This window comes from Aspergillus pseudoviridinutans (assembly GCF_018340605.1).
Source record: "Aspergillus pseudoviridinutans IFM 55266 DNA, scaffold_6, whole genome shotgun sequence".
Classification (NCBI taxonomy): domain Eukaryota; kingdom Fungi; phylum Ascomycota; class Eurotiomycetes; order Eurotiales; family Aspergillaceae; genus Aspergillus; species Aspergillus pseudoviridinutans.
Window position 1 is genome coordinate 998,030 of NW_025091286.1, and position 15,779 is coordinate 1,013,808.

The window sequence follows — 15,779 nt, forward strand, 5'->3', positions numbered from 1 at the left end:
TACATTAAATTACTAAGTACCTCTCTAACAAGGGGGAATGATTGTAAGAAGGTACTTTCTTCGTCCGTGTTCGGCTATGATGATGTTGTCTTCTTGACCCCATTCAAGCTACCTGACCTAGGTGAACCATGTACTTCTTTCCTACGCACCATAGATTGGCGTCTTCTTTTCTGAAATGAACCGGATTAGTAGAATGAATGGATGATATGATCATACAATGTCAATGTCCTTGTCTGGTGGGTCTGCTTGCTGCCAAGAGCCAACGTTGACTGTCGATCTATCTGGTCCGGTCTCTGTAGACGGCCTGCAACTGCAAGATACTTGCTACAGCTAACCTGACCTATGGTATGGACCCAGGTACCTTTCCTGTCTAGTTGGATACTACACTGCCTATTATTCCTGCGGCTGTACAAACGCATTCGTCATGCTTGTGTATTCTTTGCAGCTTTCTGGCTCATGGCAGCGCTTCTCATTTCTCTCTCTCGCTCAACGATGGATCTTAATATTCCCCCCACTGGCCCCTTCTTGTTTATTCCTTTTTATTTCTTCAGGAGAAAGTTCGGGCTTAATTCGTGATTGTCCTTCGTCGTATTATCGTTTTTATGAGTGATACCCTTCTCTGACCTTCGTTGTTTGACCTTCCATCTTCCATTCGACTACCTTAATTCCAATCCCGTTGTATCTATCTCGATCCTGCCTATGCTTTGCCGCATGAACCTGCTTTTATATCTCAAGCTCCAGACATACTCGGCTTCTGCCCTTGATTGGTCACTTCCTTTCATCATTGTTGTTTCTTTGACAGCCGAACTAATACGGCGATCTTTCGATCGCAGTGGGCCTAGCATTGTCTCGACGGGTGGACGCCAGTTTCAAGGTAGTCCCCCCGACATCGCGCGCTTGCAAGAAGAGGGATCGAGGACCTTTTGTCCTCCTCATAGTTTCGCACTTTCACTGGCCACATCTCTACGACAGGAGACTCTCAAACCTGGTCCAGAATATCCAGCTTGGTTGGCCGTTTCCTATCTATTCCAGGTCCTGGACTCCTGAAGATCAGGGCTGATCGGCGCCAAACTCCTGTTGTATTGATTTGCTGTCACAATTACAACATAATCGGTTTGGTAATCTCCGAAAACAGGTATAGGACTATAGGTACCTACGGGGCGCGCTCCCTGGAACATCGGTCTTGACATTTGAAGCCTTTGCTCGAACAATTCATGTCCTTCATACGACACCTTTGAGCCTGGGAATCATTCCCAGCCAGAACTGCTCTCCATTTCATTCACCAAGTCATGGGAAGCTCCCACTCTGTTCAGAGCAAAGATGAGCGTCGCCGCTCCAACCGTCTCTCTAAACCTCCTACAAAAAATGCAGCCATAAGCCCCACAAGCCCGATTTCGCCTGGTCAAGCTTCAGCGGTCACTACCGACGCCCTTCCCTGGCAGAGCCCATGGACTGGCACCACGATCCCTGTTAGTCCATCGGTTCATTATCATCGCGCGCAGAGGTCGCAGTCGTTTCCCTCTCGTCCTCCCCAGTCTGAAGCGCCGTGGGGTCTTAAGAACGAGGTCAACGAAAGCTGTGTCGTCTTTGAGGAAACAGACGAGTCGTCTCCTCAGTCCCCATGCACGGACTTAGGTCCGCCGGTCTTTTTGAGCAGGCGAATCTCTGCTCGGCCTTCTAGACAGGCCCTTCTGCGACCAGCAACACTGCATAGTAGCCACCATTTGTCATACGTCCAATCTGTGCACCCAACCAGGTCCTATTCAATGCACACACTTCCGGGCAAAGCCAAAGGCTGCGTGCATGATCGAGCCTTTGAAGAGGCAGCCTCTTCCAACACGCACTTCATGGTGGACAATCAAGGGTTTTCCTTGATGCGCCGAAGATCCCTTCTCACGAAACCCGGAGTTGCCACAAGACGATCTGTGAATGGGGCCATCGGAAGGCTTCCACCTTCGATCGACCAGGGATACGGGCATTCTTTCAGTCATGTGGATTCTCGACTTAGAGATCAGGAGGTCGTCTGTACGCAATCGCCTACCCAGGTCCGACCACCTACTCCGAGCGATAGAGAGTACACACATCTGGGCAACCTCAAGCTCGGATCACTGCGAGTTGTAAATGGCTCAGCATCGCCGAGCCCAAGTGACAGATCTCGATTAGACGAGGTGCGAAGTTCGACCCCTGAAGCCGACGAGAACGCTGTGCAGTCAGCAGCATCATGGCGCAACCGCGATGTGGGTCAAAACGAAGACGCGAGCCCTACCTCGGAATCGCCAGAAAACGCCACTTTGCGCTCTGTCCGTCGAGTAGTGGAAGAGTGTCTACAAGATGCGTCAGAAGGGCAACCCCTCAAGAAGTCGCTCGCGTCATTGTTGAGAATCCCGTCGCTGCCCGACTCGAAAAAACCCGATGACTTTCCCGCCAGTCCTTTCTCATTCGAGAAGTCGCCTATAAATATATACCCTCACTGTCAAGACCCGTATCCGTTCTCCAAGGAAATAGGCGACGAGGGCATATCAGTTGCGGACGATGGAGAAATCTTTGACCACCAAGGGATGCCAACCGCCCCAGAGAAACCCGGCACGATGAGATCACCGACATTCCACAACAAAGCTGATAGCGGCTACAGTTCTGCAACCTCGGTTCGGTCTCTGCAGGGCGGTCGTTCTCGAGCATCTATAGATTCCCAAGCATCAAGAAGACGTTCTCCGGACTATCACCCTTTCGCTCTTGGGGACACCGCGAAGTCTTTCCAAATTCGGGAGGAACCAGGCAACCAGCTTGTGATGCGCCGCCATGTGAGCCTTCAGGGCCACAGGGCGAGTTTTATTGCTGAAGCGAGTACAAGTACAATGTGCCATGAACCTCAAGAAACATCCTCTTATCGCCGCAGTAGAAGCTCGTCGTACTCCTTTCCACATAATCCCAATCGCAGCCACTTTCGAACTCATTACTGTGCGCAGTTGCGCAACACTGAGTCGATTGCCAACCGAGCGCCTCACTCATCGATACTTCAAATGGAACACTCCGATCTGGAAGCGGCAAGGGGTGTTCGAGATAAAGAACACACTGCTCAGCCCAGTGACCCGCGTGGCCTATCCTGTCACTCCCAATTGGACCACACAAGGGAGGTTGTTGACGACATCAGATTCCAGAGCAACAGGCCACTCAGGTCAGCATCTGAAAGTAACTTCGCTCATAGGGGCTCCAAATCCGCAAGCACTCGAGCTACGGGCCCAAAAAGAAAGGCAGTGGCCAGGATATGGTCGCAACGACCGGGCATCGAGGCCCCGCCTTTGCCTGTGTCTCCTATTTCAGATACTTTCAGAAGCTCGGCGCACCAAAACCGCAGTGCCTGCGCATCGGAACCAGCCCGCGGTAGAGGCCAAAGCCGGGGCATCGAGCTTCAGMACCGAAGATTGCCGATGGCGAAACCGCACGCCCAGAAACGTTCGGACATCTACCTGGCAACATCCCCGTTCATTTTCACTTGACTCGCTGTCCTATCCTATGTGCCCTTCGTTTCTCAATCCATCATTCTCTTATATCTTTTTCATTTCATGAGTTTCTTTTAACCCATTCGACTTTCTACTGACTCTAGGCGTCTTTCGTTCCTTGGCTCTCATCCCGTACGAAGCATTACCCATTTAAAGTATTTATTGATTTTCTTATGGAGTTTGATATCTTGGTAGGCATACGGTGTTTCCACGATATTTTCTGCTTTTGAACGTCCGTTCCCAGTCATATCCAGCGTTGCATTTGCTTGATCATTTGACATTAACCGGATCAAAAGTCAGATGGCGTTGGGCGAAAGTCTGTTTTCCTTTCTTCCTCTCACGACTTTCTTTATCATCTTTTTTTTTTCTTTTTTCTTTTTCTTTCCCTTTTTCTTCTGAAAGTTATGCGTCTCTGCCAAGATGCAGGACACGAAGAACTGCTACCCTGGAGCGTCACAACAGCCGGTGAATCATGGCCTGAAATATTTGAGATACACGGATTTATGTAGAACTTCTTGCGTCAACGTACAATGTGGCGGTGAAGCGTTTGTTCCCAATTTCAACAATACATAAATGAAGTCGATGATGTATGATTAGTGTTTTAGATTTACGGAAGCCACATACAAATCCAAATTCAGAGTCAAAGTGTGTGAAAACAAAGGTCCCAAGACTGAATGTTCTTGAAGACATAATAGATATTTCGTGGAGGTCCCTGTAGTGCATTTACGGATGATTGCAAGGATCGCATTGGATCTATCTGAATCCTGCAGCAACGCATGCATACAGTGTTCATGCATTGCAGGTCGAAGGAACATCTGGATATCAAACCCAGCAGACGACACTCGCACATATTCAATTGACCGACACATGCACACGTGTAGAATACGCTGATATGGCAGAACCCCTGTACATGACCACGAGCCCCACGGTAGAAATTGCCAATGCCTCCTACTGCACAGGGCGTGGATAGGCTAGGTTAGTGTTACGTATCCTCATGGCGTACATAGCTTCTAAGTCCCAGTGAGCAAGTTTACTGGTGTTGGGACAGCGTATAAAGAACAAACCATAGCTCCTTGATACCCAATATGCATAGATCTGCACTGTTTGTTGTCAGTGGATCTTGTGAACCTCTTATCTTTCTCAACCACAGCGGTTGTCCCAATCGCAATCCTCGAACGAAGATTGAGGTTGTAAATTAGTGAACGAAATAGTTGGATCTGGTGATAACTTACGAAAGCTAGATTACATAGTTACTTTACTGTAGCATCTGCCTACTGGGAAATCGTTGATCAAGAATATTCATTCATAGAATTATGAAGTTACCGTGACTATCATTCATCCAGGACATTAAGTAGTATTGGAAAATGAAAACACCCACGCCGGCATCGAAGCGTCTGCATTGTGCAGAAAACATAATCGAAAAAAAAACATCAATCATTGCATATCGTCGTTAGGCCAGCCAAAGACGTCGGACGAGTACAGGCGCATTCGAAGCAGGAAACACGTCATGAGAAACCCGTGAACGTAGAGCTGTCGCTGATTAAATGTCTGTTTTACTCAACGCGGATTTTCTTCAACTTGGGTGCCGGCTCCTTCGGAACAACTATCGAGAGGATTCCGTTTCTTAGACTTGCCTTGACCGCATCTTGGTCGACTCTGGTTGGGAAGGCAAAGGTTCGTTGGAACTCGCCAATTGAGCGCTCAGAGACCCAGAACTTGTAGTTTGTCTGCGTCTGTGAATTTGTAACAGCCTGCTCAGCTGGCTTAGCCGGCGATGTGATAGCAGAGGAAGCATTGCCCTCTTCAGTCTCGTCTTCAACTGTAGGTTGGCGGGACTTTGTGGATGAGCTGTCGTCCTCCGTCTCGGCAGCGGTGTTGTCGTAGTTGCGTTCTACGTGACCCTTGATCACAAGTGTCTGTGGGTCACTGAACTCGATCTCGATGTCGCTCTGGTTGACGCCGGGAAGTTCTCCGTCGAGACGATATCCCTCTGGGAACTCGCACACATCGAACTTGGGTGCAAATGTCCGGACAGGTGTGACCTTGCTCTTTGGGCGATAGGTACGATGAGCATCGTAGTCATCCAAGAGCTGGAACAATGGAGCCAGGTCGGTCGAAAAGCGTGGGAATGCCATGTTTGGTAGAAGTAGGACAAGCAAGTCGTGTTGTGTTATTCCAAAAAAAAAAATGCAACTGGTGGCTAAGAGCGACAACGAAGGTAGCTTGAAGAAAGTATTTAGTATCTTGCTTTGTTCAACAATCTTTGTCTGTAGTCTGATGCTCTGCACTCAACGGGCTTAGAAAGGCTATTTTATAATGGTCGAATGCTATTCTAGAAAGCACTGGTATCTCCATGTTGTCGATACGTAATTTGTGTCTAGAAGCCACCAGCATCTCCTGGCTTTCGATGCGACGACTCGAATTCTCGAGCTGCATCTCGAGGTTTCGCGGATGAATTGACAGCATTACCTCGGAAGATGCGAGAACCTTCGACGTTCATGGGAGTCACGTGATCAGCACGAGATTCTGATGCATCGCAGGAGGCTGTCCTAATCCAAAGACACCGATCGTATATTTGCATCGTAATGGTCGTTGGTAGTTTGCTTTGAGGATAGCCGGTGAGATCGACGCTTCTGTGGTTGTTGATCGCGAACTCTTCATGGCTGAACGCGCGCCGCGATTACCGGATGTTTCGGATACCAGGAGATGAATACATCTCAAGCTGCCTGTTCCCTTTGCGCAGCAGATATTCTATGGCATTAAAATCCTTCTTGCTGACGGACATGTTCTTTCGAAACTCTGCTCTGTTGGGGAGTTAGCAGATTTGTTGGACTCAAGATTGCGTGCATTTCAAATCTGTGTCAAACACAATGCTAGAATTTCTTATCGATATACCTTGTGTACGCTTTGAAATTGTTCCTTGTTTCCTACAGTATCGGTTCAATCAGCCAAGAAGAATGCTATATTGACCGGTTCATCATGTAGCCTAGTCACTCAGTCGTATAAAGTGTGCTTTAAGGAGGAGACTCACTGAAGGCTTTTTCCTGATTTCTCTCAGACACTTTCTATAGAGGGACAGGACCTCTCTCTGAAGACCTGATAGGCGGGCCATCGGTTCAAATGGCGTATTATAATTTCACTGGAGAGCTTCTCAGTACGGATAGTCCTAGTCTGATGTTCTAACGAAGTTGAGTCGTGAATGTTGGTTGTCCTCGAGAACCCAGATTTGACGATCAAGCGGCCATTGGCCCCGAAGATAGTTCCGGATGAAAGCTTAGCATCTCCAAATTCCCTGAATGTGTACACCTCATACCAAAAAACAAGAATAGACCTCAAACTGGGGCAATATTCGAAGAGTTGCGGCCAAACTGGCAGGGAAATGTGAAATTCTGAGTGAATTCCCGACAACCACAAATAATGTTACAGAGAGCAGATCCGAATGTTTAACCATCTAGTCTACACTCCAGATTTCCAACCTCCGCCGGTCCGGGGTCGGGGGAAGCGGCTACTATCATAGGTAGCTCCCGTTCCGGCCGAGAAACCATAGGTACCGAGTATATATATTCATAACTCTAGATAGTCTATATCCGAACCAGACCAACTATCCCATTTGCACCTACTTATTTACATATTCTGCATGCTAAGTGTATATACCCGCCTATCTATAAGATCCAATTGATACACTCGGTTCTGATGACCAATTGAAGACGCCAACATGTCTACGTTTTCTGTAAGTATGGCGCATTTGTCATCTGTCCTATCTTACATCTACATACGAAGACCAGCCTTCTTTCCCTTCACTTCACTGGCATGACAACAATGGCTTCCCTTATTCATAATACCCCAGTAAAACTCAATGGTCGTTCAATGCTTATCCATATCGTTATTTTCCGGACAGCGTCTCATTCGATTCTTGGCCAAAGACGGCCATGTTTACTACGGCGATGCCATTCTCCCAGCGGGCGTCAGCGACCTTGCCAAAGTGACCAAGGCAAAGGTGATCCAAGGTGACATCTTCGGTCAGCACTGTATCACAGACAAAGTCTCCGAGGTTAAGATGCTTCTTGCGCCTCTGGCCAGGAAAGACATTAGGACGGTTCGCTGCCTGGGTTTGAACTATGAGCAACATGCGAAAGAGTCCAACCTCCCCATCCCAACATATCCCGTTCTATTCTACAAACCAATCACGTCCATCGCGGGCCCCACAGATGACATTCCGATATCTACTATGGCGCAAGAAGGCGAAGGACTCGATTACGAATGCGAACTCGTTATCGTCATCGGCAAGGAAGCCAAAGATGTCCCTGAGAGCCGGGCTCTAGACTACGTGCTGGGCTACGCCGTGGGTAATGATGTCTCTCATCGGGATTGGCAGATCAAGCGAGGGGGCGGTCAATGGGGTCTTGGAAAAGGTTTCGATGGTTGGGCGCCGTTTGGACCAGGCATCGTGTCCTCGCGGTTGATCCGTGATCCCAACGCACTTCATATCTCGACGAAGCTCAATGGCCAGGTCGTTCAGTCTTCCTCTACTAAGGACATGATTTTCAGCGTTGCGAAGGTTGTGGCATTTTTGTCTCAGGGCACCACCCTGTTACCGGGGGACCTGATCTTCACCGGAACGTAAGTTTTTGCCTTACCGTTTCATTATTCTCATTTCTTGATACTCTATTTGATCGAGGAGAAGCTAACCTTTTGCCTAATTGCAGCCCGCAGGGCGTGGGCATGGGCCGAAAACCCGCCCTTTGGCTGAAAGACGGTGATCAGGTTGAAGTGTCTCTTGAAGGAGTGGGATCATGCGTGAACCAAGTTGTCTTTGACAAGCCCTCTGCTAAGCTTTAAGAAGAACCATGTTCCTTATAGGCTTCAATTACGACAGATCTGTAAAATGACTTGCAAAGCTGAATGAATAGCATAATTGAAATGTTAGATATGATCAGTGTTTCTCAGAGATCGTTCAGGATGCTAGGCCCTTATCATAGCGTCATCCTCTTATGAACTCTACACCCCAGTGAGTCTCAAGCGATGGTCCCGTTTGAAAATCAGTTAACCTGAGCTCCGTATCCCCTGATGGATTCGGCGAATGCCCAGCTCTGCTTCTCAACCTTCTGGTCCTCATGCATCTCCACTCCTTCCTTCGTAATCACTGCCAACGAGAATTTGTCGAGACTCCGTGCATCTCTGTACCACAAAACTTTGAGACACTCTTTCAGCGCATTCACCGCCTCTTCCTTGGTGATTTGTTCAACAGGCCTTTCCTCGGGAAACAGTCGACGCAGGATCGGAATAGCGAGATGGGCACCGAATCCAGTAGCAAGGTGTGGGGCTGAAAATGTTGTTCCGAGCAAATCTGCAGAGCTCAAGAAAGGCTGGTTGTTATCGTCGAACCCAGCAACAAGGACTTGATTCCACAGTGGGTTGAACTCAGAACGTCTCTTGTAGAAAACCTTGGACAAATAGGTATGCAGATTTTTCGCATTCAGCGTGTTGCCATGGGTCGAGTAATTCTCCCGAATGTCAATTGACTCCAAAAGGCGGTCGATATGCTGCATATCAGACACGTCACCACTGAATCCGATGACAGCAGATTCACCAAATACTCGTAGACGTTTGACGTCGGAGAACCGAGCAAGAGAGCCATATGATGCTATCGACAGGATCTTCGGGTCAGTTGTGTGTGTGCCGCAAAGCAAATCTCCTCTTTTACGTACCCAAATTATCGGCGGCGATTGCAACTCCTCCATTAAACTTGACCGCTACTACCGACGTGCCCGTCACAGCAGGAGATTGTGTATGTGACTTGAAGCCAGAAGTCTGAAGGTATGACGGATTATAAGGTCCATATACATCGTCTCTTGGCTTTTGAGAAGAAGACTTATTAGTACTACAATAAGAACCGGGGGAATGCGGTACTCACTCGGCCCCAGGCTTCAGGAAAATGATTCATGATGAAAGCTGCACTTGAGCGTTTCGTGGAGAGGAAACGAGCTGAATTCAGTCGAGGAGGAATGAATGTAAATCCGGAGCAAGAAGAGCTGCGCAGCTTATTTAGCAGGAACAAGGCGGTTCGACAGTTATCAGGAATGCGATGATGCAGGGTTCGGTCGAGCTAGGCAGGAGAGCTTACGGAGCTCTGGTTACGTTAGCGCCTTATGTCACCCACTGGCGGACATGCCCGCGCCCCTATACGTTGAATTCCTCAGTACTATAACAGCCTCCTAGGTACTTTTTCAATGCAAAGTACTCTGGATTTTTGAGAAGTTCATGCTTTTCCCAATTGATTCTACATATCCGTACACAGATAGATCACGTAATGCTGGAGTCCATGGTAACAGAAGGCACGAAATCAATGGTTTCCCTCTGTCCCGTACGCCTCCTTTCTTCGAACTCGTAGTTACTTTCTTTCTGTGACTTCAACAGTTCCTCCTTGTAACCCCAACTCGGTAAATCAGAGGGATTCCACAATTCAGCAGGCAAAGAAGTATTGTATTGCGCTTGCTCGTCAATCCCTGCATGATCCATCAATTTTCGTAGGAGACTGGGGTTTCTGAGTGACGATGAATTTGCTAACTTCTCATTAAAATGTGTACCTTGCTTTTTCAATGAGAGAAAATGGGTAAACTTCGCATTAGCCATGGGCTCGGGTGAGCCAGGCGGAGATGGGGGAATGTCCAGATTTGCCACGGGAGGTAGAGTTAAATCATGAATCAATGTGCGTGCTGCTGAGGTAGGGGACAATTGCGCATCGATTGGAAGTTTGTCTGCAGAAGACGGCGCTTCATCGTGCAGCGGTCCCATAATGGGTCCACTAAGTGCCTTGAGAGGAGCTTCATTTGTTAGATTATGGTTGTTGGTGTTTCCCGTTTGAGCTATATCGTGTCACTAGGCTTCGCTCCAGCTAGAGAATACCCGGGAGAAGAGGGAGGCTTACTTATACGACCTGTGGTCTTTGTTGCTTCAGTCCCCTGGTCATTGTGCTGGATCTGAAATTCAATATTAGCGGACGGATATCAGATTAGCAATCCAAAGCCTATACATTCGGCATTGGTGAAGAATGTCTGGGTTCACCCTCATCCTCGCTACTGCTTTGATATGCGCCGAGACCCAGCAAGCTAGTCATTCTTAAAGGAGTGTAGGGATGCTGTTCGAGAGGCTCCTTAACCGGCTGTTCCTTACCGGTGCACAGGATAAGCCCTTCAGCGAATAAATCAATTCAGAGAGGTAGTTGCGACACAAATTAGCAAAAGCTATGTTTGATTATTTCCAGTATTCATTATGTGCCAGTTTAAGCAACTCTAAGATCAGCCACATCAAGCCACCTGTGGCGGAAGCTATGGAATTAGCTAAGCAGAAGGCAGCTGCAGCATCGCGTCAGATATCTACCTTACTACTTAGTGACCAACCTACATCCTCACCAGCAACCACACTCGACCTCAAGATCGCACAACTTACGATACAGCGGCTATCGTGTCCATAAGGCCACACATCTGACCTCCTTTCGCTTTCGCATTCATAAAGCCAATTCTCAACGAAGATGGCCTCGATCATGGCTCACGACCCTCAAAGTGAGGCCATCGGATATTCCTTTGCTCAACCAAGCAGCGCCGCAGTCAGAGAACACTCATTCTACCCGTATGTAACAGGATCACACTACATGATTATCTGAACCGTCACTGACTTCTGATATAAGATATACCGACAATGGCGGCTCTACCCTGGGAATCACAGGTTCCGATTTTGCGATTCTAGCAGGTGACACTCGTTCTGTTGCGGGTTACAACATTAATTCTCGCTACGTTCCCAAGGTTTTCAAGATTGGAGGTGATGCTGAGACGGGGGAGGGTGCCCACATTTTGCTCTCAGTCGTGGGTTTCGCCGCAGATGGCCAAGCACTCAAGGAGCGGCTAGATGCGGTGGTAAAGATGTACAAGTACCAGCATGGAAAGCCCATGTCTGTACGAGCTTGTGCTCAACGGCTATCGACTATTCTTTACCAGAAGCGCTTCTTCCCTTACTATGTCCATGCGATCCTGGCAGGCTTGGACGAGGAGGGTAAAGGGGCGTTGTACAGCTACGATCCGGTAGGCTCGTACGAAAGGGAGCAATGCCGAGCAGCTGGGTCGGCAGCGAGCTTGATCATGCCATTCTTGGACAATCAAGTTAATTTCAAGAATCAGTACATCCCAGGCAGCGGGGAAGGGCATGCCCTTGAGCCGAAGAAGGCGGAGCTATTACCAAGGGCGACGGTCGAACAACTAGTTCGGGATGCATTCACTAGTGCTGTTGAGAGACATATCGAAGTTGGAGATGGATTACAGATGATGGTGATCACCCAGAGTGGGATAGAGGAGATCTATACACCTTTGAAGAAAGACTAGAGGGGTTACTGTTGAGTATCCTCACTTGTTTGTTCTGTTTTACTCATAACAGTCCATCCAAATATGTAATGACAGCATGAGAGGGAATATCTTTGCTTTGGGACAACTCTTTTTTTTCTTTAAACATCACATCAAATTTATCTCATTCGAAGACTGGCTACCATAATCCTAAACGCCCATGTCATGCCTAGTAAAGTTGTCGTCAAACCGAGGAAGAAAATAACAAAAGAATCGTATATAGGTATCAAAATCGCTCCTTCATGCGAGACGCCACTTTACGCAAGTTTCCATACACCTTACCCTGTTATGTATTAGCAGTTGCTCTTGAGACGGGAAATATGATGAAACACGGCTTACCGGAGGACTACCCAAGATCAGAGAAACAATGGCTTCTTGGGCGATTCCCAAATCTCTAAATCTGCCCAAAATGGTAACTTTTGTACCCTGAAGTACAACCCGTGTTCGGCTTGCGTTTTCAATGGCAAACTTGGTCTTCCCATCCTTGCCCGCAATTCGCCCAATAGCGCGACTGAGATGTTCTCCGTTCAACGAAGCCTTGACATCACGGATCTCAAATGAGCGAATATATAGGTCGTCAAGCCTCAATAAGGCAATGGCATCGTCGACATCAAATCCGAGTGTGAACGCCTTTACGAAATCTTCGCCTTTCTGTAACGCTCCTGTGTCGGTGGTAAATTTAGAGGTACGCAGTTCGACCGCTCGGTTCTTGATGTTCATTCGCACTTGTAGTTTGAGATGCTCAACCAGGGGCGGATAAATCTTGGGCCAATTCGCCTTTAAGGGCGTCATACGGTGAGGAGGAACTGGCACCTTTCGAGTTTCAACTCGCAACACGGTCCCGGCATCCGCTATTGGTGTAAACACTGGTCGGCTTTCTTCATCGATGCGCATGTCGCTGTCCTGGGCAGACTCGACGGGAATCAGAGATGATGCTTCTCCCTGGCCGGATGCTTGTGCATCTATCAAAATCTCATCGTCTTGCTCTTGAGACTGTTAGGCGAATGTACGGATTGAGTCAATGATTGAACAAACCTGAAGAAAAAGCCAAAGATGGCTCTTCGGCCGAGAGCGGCTCATCAGACTTTCGAAGAAGCGCTGTCGGTGCTGGCATTCTCGTCGTTTATCTATTGCTATCTCAAGTATTAAATCTCTGTAGATAGGATTCGCTGACGATCACTTGAGGGGCTTGTTATCGCAAATTTTATGGGCAGTGGTAGGGAAATGTGCATGTGGGTCGTGGATTTTTTAGTTGCAAACGAGACAAACATCCGGTGTGCGGGATGATTTCATGGAAAGATTCACGTCTGGGCAGCGGCGAGAAGCTTCTCAAAAAGTGTCATATTTACATCTCTACTTTTCGTTGTGGAAAAGTTCAAGTATTTCCCACCTTATTTTGCTTCTAACCTTTGCAGCCTTTTTATACTATAAGGGTTATTTCTACACCCTCTTTCTGTGGACTGACTTCTTATAAGGAAATGTTCAGAATGTGACGGCAATCATGTCCTTCAACTTCGGACGCAGGCTGTACACCAGTATCTGGGACACAGCACATCCTCTGCTTGGGCGTGAGCTCCGGAACAGCCGCATGACCTTTTTTCCCGAAACACCGAGCACAGCAAATTGGTTCCGAAGATTTCTTTTCAATAACCATGTGCGGAAGATATCGTCATTGCCGCCGCGAACGAGACATATTACAAAGCGCTTTGCATCTGGTAGCTTTCTTATGCTCGGGGTTTCCCCGAGTCCATGTGCAGTAGAGGCTGGGACGTCTTGCGCAATCGGCCCAGAGAAATTCATCTCGCACAGTCACTTACTCGATAGGAAGTTTGTTTGCGCGTCACTATACACATGGAAAAGAGGTTTGCACACAAACAAGGATGATGGGTCAAAGTCGGAACACTCGAATGGGCCGCTTGGCAATGATAAGAATACTTCCCCATCTCCGTCTCGGGAAACTGCGGATATGGATGCTCGGTCTGGGAATTTGAAGTTAAAAGAGGAACACTTTGAGGGATTCACGAGCCGGCACATCATGAACCGTCTGCCCCACATGTCACATCTGCATCGACCTACGAAAGAAGAACTGCTAGCTGCAGCCAATGGCTTTTGGTCTCGTTTGAAAGTACGATTCAAGTGGTTCTCTATCCGTAGCGTTCGTCCCTTCAATTTTGACGAGATCACTGCACTCTTTTCATGGGTGCTGCTGGGCCATGTTGTATGGATCGTCCTAGGGACCACCACGTTCGTTTCGCTCTTGATAATCGCGATAAATACGGTGTTGGCTCAAGGTATGTGTCAAGGCATTGACTAACGGTCTGAGTCGAACTATATGTGCTAACCCTTATAAGAAACATTGGCAGGGTGGGTGGGCAGCTACCTCACCAAATCATCAGGCGTGAAGGTTGTCTTTGAATCCGCCATTGTTCCTAAATGGAGGGACGGCGTCATAACGTTCAAAAACGTGTTCGTCTCAAGACGACCGGGACAGGGAACAGGACACGTCAGTAAGGGTTCGTCGAAGACTGCAGCTGCCGTGGCTGCCGCTGCCGCGCTGAGTGGAAGCTCTAGCCCTGAGCCGTTTACGGATCAGCAATCGATACCTGATGAGGAGGATACGAATTACACGCAGTTTGACGTGTCCATCGAGACAGTTAACGTTACATTGTCTTTCACAAAATGGATCAATGGGAAAGGGCTTCTGCGCGATGTCGAGGTCAAGGGAATTCGAGGAGTTGTCGACCGAAGATCTGTCTATTGGTCGGACGACCATCTGGATCCAAAATCTTATCGGCACGAACATAATCCTGGAGACTTTGAGATTGACTCGTTCAAGATGAGCGATGTTCTTGTTACGGTCTACCAGCCGGGTAACTTCAGACCTTTCTCTGTGAGTATATTCTCATGCGATCTTCCACAACTGAGAAAGCAATGGCTTCTCTATGACTTCATGTCGGCGAACATGATGACAGGGTCTTTTGACAATTCCTTGTTCACTATTCACCCGCGGCAAAGTCACAGCTTTGCGGGCGCCGAGATGGATAATAACATTGAGGCGGGTGGCAAACGCAGCCCATGGAAAAAGCACAGCAGGATACGCATCGATGGGCTAAACATTGAGCATCTCAATCGGGGGGTACAAGGTCCCTTTTCCTGGATACATGAGGGAACCGTTGATATCGTTGCCGATATAATGTTTCCAGCTGAAAATGATGAAAGTCTGGCGCAAGTAATGGCCGGCCTTTACGATCGCTTAGAAGCAACCGTCATATCCAACCAATATCATGAGCCAGACTCACGCCGTGAATCTGGAATGGACGATACTGCTTCGAGCGACGACAGACGCTTTTTAGTCACTGACCTGCGGCTTCAGTTGAACAATGTTAGGGCAGTGGTGCCTTTGTTTACCCGAGATCTTTCGTACATAAACAATGCGCTGATACGCCCCATTGTGGCCTACATCAATTCGAGGAGAACTTTCATTCCCATCCATTGCCGTCTTGTCAAACGACTTGCGGACTTTGACGGTAGTTGGACGACCTTTGACAGCGGGCTCATGGATGACCTTTCGGCCGCGGTAAGCCTTCCACGCGCGATTGCTATTTATACATACTGATTCATTTTGTTTTCTCTAGGTATATGATGCATTCGCGCGGGATGTGGTTGATGAGCAAGCGCGCAAACGGCGTTTCAAGAAGGTTGGCTTCTGGTCTCTTCAGCTGGCCGCTCAGGCAATATTCATGGGAATGGCCGGAAACATAGCATGATTTATGTATGTATCTTCTTATGTATTTCTATGGCGTTGCACTGGGTTTTGGGAAGGACGGCAGATCATTGCGGCACGGGGCGTTATAGAGACAATCAGCTCCATTTTCATATCAAGCCC

General features: G+C 48.1%; 8 protein-coding genes across 8 annotated transcripts; 4 read left to right on the forward strand and 4 right to left on the reverse strand.

Annotated features, from left to right (window-relative positions):
* Positions 1-1,289: 1,289 nt before the first annotated feature.
* On the forward strand, positions 1,290-3,497 carry Asppvi_008791 (uncharacterized protein; the record flags this gene model as incomplete). The annotated part of the gene is made up of 1 exon (XM_043304656.1): positions 1,290-3,497. One exon carries the CDS (start codon positions 1,290-1,292, stop codon positions 3,495-3,497), a length of 2,208 nt encoding a protein of 735 aa, XP_043160591.1.
* Positions 3,498-5,053: 1,556 nt separating this feature from the next.
* Asppvi_008792 (Hsp20/alpha crystallin family protein) lies at positions 5,054-5,635 on the reverse strand (the record flags this gene model as incomplete). Its single annotated transcript, XM_043304657.1, has 1 exon — positions 5,054-5,635. The coding sequence occupies one exon, from the start codon at positions 5,633-5,635 to the stop codon at positions 5,054-5,056; it is 582 nt and encodes a 193-aa protein (XP_043160592.1).
* A 1,580-nt stretch (positions 5,636-7,215) lies between these two features.
* Asppvi_008793 (fumarylacetoacetate hydrolase family protein) lies at positions 7,216-8,339 on the forward strand (the record flags this gene model as incomplete). Its single annotated transcript, XM_043304658.1, has 3 exons — positions 7,216-7,230; positions 7,399-8,120; positions 8,207-8,339. 3 exons carry the CDS (start codon positions 7,216-7,218, stop codon positions 8,337-8,339), a joined length of 870 nt encoding a protein of 289 aa, XP_043160593.1.
* A 200-nt stretch (positions 8,340-8,539) lies between these two features.
* On the reverse strand, positions 8,540-9,444 carry pre4 (proteasome core particle subunit beta 7; the record flags this gene model as incomplete). The annotated part of the gene is made up of 3 exons (XM_043304659.1): positions 8,540-9,144; positions 9,209-9,356; positions 9,415-9,444. The coding sequence occupies 3 exons, from the start codon at positions 9,442-9,444 to the stop codon at positions 8,540-8,542; spliced, it is 783 nt and encodes a 260-aa protein (XP_043160594.1).
* Positions 9,445-9,803: 359 nt separating this feature from the next.
* On the reverse strand, positions 9,804-10,617 carry Asppvi_008795 (HCNGP domain-containing protein; the record flags this gene model as incomplete). The annotated part of the gene is made up of 3 exons (XM_043304660.1): positions 9,804-10,366; positions 10,429-10,480; positions 10,534-10,617. 3 exons carry the CDS (start codon positions 10,615-10,617, stop codon positions 9,804-9,806), a joined length of 699 nt encoding a protein of 232 aa, XP_043160595.1.
* Positions 10,618-11,031: 414 nt separating this feature from the next.
* On the forward strand, positions 11,032-11,875 carry prs3 (proteasome core particle subunit beta 6; the record flags this gene model as incomplete). The annotated part of the gene is made up of 2 exons (XM_043304661.1): positions 11,032-11,129; positions 11,188-11,875. 2 exons carry the CDS (start codon positions 11,032-11,034, stop codon positions 11,873-11,875), a joined length of 786 nt encoding a protein of 261 aa, XP_043160596.1.
* Positions 11,876-12,119: 244 nt separating this feature from the next.
* Positions 12,120-13,007, reverse strand: Asppvi_008797 (pre-rRNA-processing protein PNO1; the record flags this gene model as incomplete). The annotated part of the gene is made up of 3 exons (XM_043304662.1): positions 12,120-12,176; positions 12,233-12,879; positions 12,929-13,007. The coding sequence occupies 3 exons, from the start codon at positions 13,005-13,007 to the stop codon at positions 12,120-12,122; spliced, it is 783 nt and encodes a 260-aa protein (XP_043160597.1).
* Positions 13,008-13,859: 852 nt separating this feature from the next.
* On the forward strand, positions 13,860-15,660 carry Asppvi_008798 (mitochondrial distribution and morphology protein; the record flags this gene model as incomplete). Its single annotated transcript, XM_043304663.1, has 3 exons — positions 13,860-14,184; positions 14,245-15,470; positions 15,529-15,660. The coding sequence occupies 3 exons, from the start codon at positions 13,860-13,862 to the stop codon at positions 15,658-15,660; spliced, it is 1,683 nt and encodes a 560-aa protein (XP_043160598.1).
* Between the last annotated feature and the right edge of the window lie 119 nt (positions 15,661-15,779).